This window comes from Apteryx rowi, unplaced genomic scaffold (assembly GCF_003343035.1).
Source record: "Apteryx rowi isolate R43461 unplaced genomic scaffold, aptRow1 scaffold_44, whole genome shotgun sequence".
Lineage (NCBI taxonomy): Eukaryota > Metazoa > Chordata > Aves > Apterygiformes > Apterygidae > Apteryx > Apteryx rowi.
This window is the reverse complement of record NW_020450694.1, coordinates 550,424-556,464: the sequence shown is the minus strand read 5'-3', so window position 1 is coordinate 556,464 and position 6,041 is coordinate 550,424. Positions and strand designations below refer to the sequence as shown.

Below are 6,041 nucleotides of genomic sequence, written 5' to 3'. Positions count from 1 at the left end.
TCAGTCTGCTTCTGAAAAAGAACACACGTGTCAGAGAGACTCCACATCCCCCCGCAGGTACCTGATCGCAAAGCGGAGGTGCTGGCTGGGGAGGAAGGGACGCAGATGGAGCTCATGGCAGGCAAAATCGGGAGCCGGCCCCTGCCAGCGACAGCTGCCTCCGGAGGAGGTTCTCCCTCTGCTTCAGTCTGCGCCCAGAACCCACGAGCTGGCAGGACAGCCCCATCCTCCTCCTCTGCGGCCGGAGAGGCAGCTCTTGCTCTTCCAGCAGGAAGCGGGAATCACAGCAGCAGCCTGGATGCAGGCAGGCTGCAGGGAAAAGCCATGCCCACACATGTCCTGCCCGTGCGCTGGTGAGAGCCGAGCCCGGTGCCGGGATGGAGCAGGAAGCCCAAAAACCTCGAGGGAGAGCAGCTGTGTGAGGCTTTGGTCGCCTCCCCAGTGTGGACAAAAACCCTGGCCCACCACCCCTCCCCGAACGGCTTCTGCTCCGCTGCCTTCCCACCCTGCTCAGCCAGGTGCTGCCGCTTCCTGGCAGCGCGCACAGGACAACGCCCGTCCYGATTTTTCAGCTGCAATGAAGGCATGGCCCCATGCAAGCCCACGCTCCATCTCCTCTGAATTAGAGGGGGAGGGAACCAATCATTCTTGGCTGATTTTTTTTTTTTAAGGCCTGCAGACACGGCAGAGGTGTGTGGGAGGCTCCAAACCAACTCAGCGGGGCCAGAGAACCYGGTGAAAGGAGCCCAGCCTGGCCGCGCGGGCGAAGGGCTGCGTGAGCAGAGCCGGCCCGTGGCRGCGCAGCACGCAGCGGGGCAGGGTGAGCGCCGTGCACGGCGTTCCCCATCTGCTGGGAGCCCTGCCAGAGAGGAAACAGCCCCCAGCTGCACCGCTGAAGAACCCGCGGAGGGCTTGGAAACCACCTCTCCTCTCCTCCACACACACAAGCCTTTCAAAAGCAAGTCCAGGAGGAGGGGTAGGGCCAGCAGCTGTGAACACCATTCCAGCCCTCCGCATCCTCCTTACCTAAAGTCTCAGTTTCCCAAATGCAAARTACTCAGTGCCTTGTGGTTGTCTAAATGTGCCTCCAGCCCAAGCCCTACAGACAAAGCGTGAGCTGCCCGAAGCAGGGGAGGTGAGGGCCTTACCGAGCTGCACCACGGGCGGCTGGCTGGGGGCATCCAGGGCCTCTGCGCTGCCTTCTCCCGGCTCCCACGACTCGCTGTTCTCAGACACCTCYGAGCAGGCGTCGTACGGCCCTTTTTGATTTCCCGCTTGTTCGCCAGTGCTCGGGTACCTGTCTTCGCTGCCTGTGTCGGATGAGCCCCTGGTCTCCTCCTCTGCCTTCACAGCAAACCAGACTCTCACCTGGGGGGCGTTCAGCTGAGACCGCTCGCAGAGGCTCTGCAGGTCGTCTTCCTGCAGCACCTTGTGCTTTTTGTAATAGTCCTCCAAGACCTCTCTACCGGCAGGGCTGATTTCTACCAAGCCTGGAGGGAAAATACCACGCCTGTAGTTCTCATACCATTTCAACTGCCCGTTCTTATAGCCGTATCGACTATCTCCAAACCAGCGAATTACCTCAGCCCGCGGCAGGCCCGTCTGGGAAACTATAGCATCATATTCCTGGTTTGTTGGCCGTTGTGTCTGCACAAACATTTGTTTAAGCAAATGCCGCTGCTGGGCTGTTTTTTTAAAGTTCAGTTTGGTTTTCTGAGGAGTGGGTGGCCGGCTGGAGCTGCCATCCCCTTTCTCATTTGCACTAATCCCTGGTAATTCGCCTTTGCCATTGGACTCTGTCACTCGGAGATTTTTCAGATTGATTTTAATGGGACTCACTTTCCGCTCTGATGAATTTGGGTTGTTGGTAGATGCATCGACTGAGCCGTTTTCACTTGAGGCCCTCAGGTCATCTGAAGAGTCTTCCTCTCCACARCCGTTTTCGGCCTCTTCCTCCTCCTGCTGAACTGCTTCCTCCACCTTTTTATTTTCTTCTGCCACCTTTTTTTTCCTCCTTTCAGAGAACCAGCTATCAATTTCTCTCCGCGTCATTTTTGTCTCACTCCTCAAGCGATTCACCTCTTCATCTGGAGGAAGAGGATTTTGTGCAAAACTGCTCTCTAGTGCCTTCAGCTGCTCTGGCGCTCGCTCTTTGTATTTTGTCGGTGTGAAGTCGGGCGTTTGATGCCAGGATTGTCGTCTTGTTTGGTGATGAGTGACAGGTGTTACTGCCGTTGCAGAAGTTAACTCTGTTCCTTTGGGTGACATGTCAAAGGTTATTTCAGGCAGAGAATCAAGAGTATCTCCAGCAAACATGGCTCTACCGCCTTTCACATTCCTGTAATGGTATCTCCTATCACTAAACCATTTTCGAATCTCCTTCGCAGAAAGGCCTGTAATTTTTGTCAGCCGCTCGACTTCGGCGTGGCCAGGGAACTGATTTCTGTAAAAGCTGCCTTTCAATGCAGACAGCTGCTCGTGGGACTTTTTGTTTTTGTAAATGTTGGGATCTAGGAAAGTTTGTGATGATATGGCTGGACATGCAGTGAGCAGAGACTGGGCAGTATTGACCACTTTCACTGTTGATGCATTATTGGAACTCACYGTGTTGTGCTGCGTCACGGGCTGGGGCTTGGGAACTGAAGTCACTGCTAATGTGAAGGAGGAACCGGTTCCTTTCAATCCATTTGTCATTATCGGCTGTGTAACAAGCAGGCCTCCCGTTCCTTCTGGCTGCCCAACCACATGGCCAGGTAAAGTTGCCTGAATAAGATGCGGGACATTTCCAGGGTTTGCAACTAATGGTGTGTTTAAAACTGTAATTGTGGGTTGTGGCACAGACTGAATAACTGTGTTAAACATCTTTTTCCTGGCATCTTCTATCTCTTCTGGTGACCAGCTGATGCCTTGTTTCAATCTCTGTGCAGTAAACCAGATCTTCAGCTGCTCTTCTGGGTATTTTGTCACCACAGTCAAGTAGCAGAGCTCAGCTTTTGTAGGGTAAGGGAACTTGTGGAAAGAGTTTTTCAGGAAGCTGTTAGAGTCCATGGCTGCATTGTATGTTGGAATGCTACTCAAGGGAATCATCACCTTGGGAAGGGATTTGGATGTAGGTAGCTGCTGATGCAATGGTGGTTGCTGCGGCAGTGAAACAAGTTGTGCAACACCAGCCTGCAAAACAGGCACGTTTCCTATGATGGAGCCATTCATTATATGAGATGATTTTGCTGAACTTGCAGTGGACTGGCTGACCGGCACGGACCCATTTGTGAATGAATGCTCTCCGTTTTTCACCTCCGATTCACTGCTCAGTTGATTTGATATGTTCTCTTTCAGCGTGTGGATTTTTTTGGCCTCAGGTTTACCTTTCATTATCTTCATGATGGGGGTTTTGGTGATGATAATTTCAGACTGACCATCCACCACTTCTTCAGGGACCTCTCCTGGAAGGTCGTGGCTGCTGATGGCATCACAGAGACTTTGTTCCACAGTTGTATGATTATCCTTCTTAGCCACACTCCAAACGAAGCTTGTTTCACCAGCATGTGACTCTGTATTGTGGTGTGAGAGCCCTTCATGGCTTTTTGCCAGAAAACTGCATGCAACACACACAAACACAGGATCTTTGCTAAAGTCTAAGTGCTCAGAGTCCAGGTGCCCAAGGAAATGATGAATATCTTGAGATCCAAAGTCACAGTACTTGCACACATAAGTATCACTATCAGCAATACCACGGTGCCCGTTAGATAATGCTCCGTTATTACTGTTACTTGCACCAGCATCACTAGCTGCTGGCACTTCAGGAGGAACATCCTGTTGAGTTCCTTCATGATCATCTTCTACAGCATCCAGTTCAGTCTCCTGAAGCACCAGCGTTTTTACTGGTATCATGCAGGGAGTCGTGGATTTTCTTTTGCTAGCCATGACTACAATTAATTCAGATGATTTTTTTTAATTTAAATTAAATTAAAATTTAAAAGTGCTATTGTGAAAGCTCTGTGGTCTAGATTCCAGCAAATTCATGGCGTCCCAAGGAGTTGTTGTCAAATGTTGACAAATGTTCATATTTGCCACTGAACCTAAGGACAAGGAGAGAGAGGAGGAGTTAGTTCCCTTGGCATTAGGCATAGCACAACTGTCCTGGTATTTAACTGTTTCACTCAATAAATCATTTTCAGCCTGTTACACTGGAAAATTTTAACTTGACCTTCGATTTACCATATTTTCATAAGTACAATCAGTGAATTATCTGTTTAAAAAACAAACACACAAAACCAAAAGCCAATCTGTGATTTGACAGCAGAGCAGATATCACAAGGGGAAGCTGACCTCCCATGTGCCTCCCGGCGCCTACTCTGCTCCCCACAGCTCTGACCCCCAGTTTTCTTTCCCTCCCCATAGCTTGATCCTTTTACCCCAAAACCCTCTAAGCATCCAGTTCTACCCACAACTGGCATTTGATGTGAGGCAGATCTAAGGACTTCTTTTTTTCAAATACAACTACTTTTAAAAGAACACCAGGTATTTGTGGTGCATTATATGCACCACAATTCTTGTCTGCTGCTGGGTTTCACTTGCCCAAAAGAGGAGCAATTTTCTTACCTACACAGTGCAACTGTGCAATGCCTCTTTCAGAGCCCGCATCACCGTACTACACCTACCAGATACAGGGTCCTGGTCTCTACCATAAAACCTTGGAGCAGCAAGAGCTCATGCTAACCCTAAGCACTACAGCTGGTCTGCTCAGAAAACCAAATTCTCATTTAAGGAGGAAAAATGCTGAAATTTGCCCTTTTAGTTCCCTGACAAGACAAGTTACCAGTATTTCTGCAGAGGAGATGCCTAGGCTCCCTGCACACCCGGGCTCCTGCTGGGGCCTCCAGGCTCTCAGCTCAGCGGCACGCTGCCAGGCAAAGCGGAGGCAATACCATGCAGGGTCACCCTGGGAAACCTGCCTGGTTTCCATCAGAAAACCTGACGAAAATTAACACGCTCCCACAGAATGTTTCGATTTCTTCAAAATCGGCATTTTCCAACCATCCTGTCGGAAAGTTTCTTGCCAGCTCAAAGCACCATGCCCATGCCAAAGGCCTTTGCGTGCAGAAATTTCTGGAGAGAGCAACAAGGTTGTAGTTGGAGCCATGTATTTTGGCCATCCTTGCTCAGGAAACCAGCAAATAATTTGTGAGATTCCCYGTGCCACCACATGCACACTTTGCAATTGTTTTAGCAGCATCTGTTGCGTCTTTGGCTGGAACTGCATGCAAGAGAAGGTAGGGCCCAAAAACCAAGTGCAGGCAGCCCACGCTTATCTCAGATTCTCCAGCCTTCCCCCTCCCACAACACTTAGGACTGTCAACATTCACACAACTTAGTGAAGTGTGGGCGTTTCCTAAGAAAGTGTAATTTCTCTACAACACAAGGCCATTTTTCTGGGCTCGAGGTGACCAGAGATCTGTCGCATTAACAGAAAATAAGGAATAATGCTTTAAAAAGTCTCAAGTTCTATTCCCAAGTTAAAGCAATTGCCCAACTGCTCCAGACTGTGGAAGGCTGGATGGCTCTTTAGCCAAAACTTTGTTTCTGGCCTGACGTAGTTTTGCAATCTGCACAGCGGATGCTCCATGCCTGAGATCACAACCCGAGGGCAGTAAAACTGTCTGTTGTAGCTGGCACCAGGAGTCACTTGCCCAAATGGGTCCTGGTGACAGGGAAGGCAGCAAATCTGACAGAGCAACATCTCTGCCTTAACCCCTTCTTTAATCTTTTACAGCAACCCTTCTTTCTTCTTTTATTCACATGGATAAAATTGTATCTTTCCAGATTGCAAGGTCACTTGGAAGCATACGGACACACTTATTCATATTATAAAGATTCTGTGCCAGATTTTCCTGGGATTCACAGTAACAGAGATGGAGCTTTACAAAAACACTAATAAAAACCTAAACTAAAAGAAAAAAAAAAGAGCAACTTACCATCCGACTACATGACTCTCAGAGATAACTCCTATCAGTTAAAGCAGTTGTGCACTAGTAGCTTTC

General features: G+C 49.4%; 1 protein-coding gene across 1 annotated transcript; it reads right to left on the bottom strand.

Moving 5' to 3' along the window:
- ZHX3 (zinc fingers and homeoboxes 3) lies at positions 1-3,924 on the bottom strand. The gene is made up of 2 exons (XM_026076801.1): positions 1,149-3,924; positions 1-11 (listed from the first exon to the last, which is right to left on the bottom strand). Exons 1-2 carry the CDS (start codon positions 3,922-3,924, stop codon positions 1-3), a joined length of 2,787 nt encoding a protein of 928 aa, XP_025932586.1.
- Positions 3,925-6,041: the final 2,117 nt, after the last annotated feature.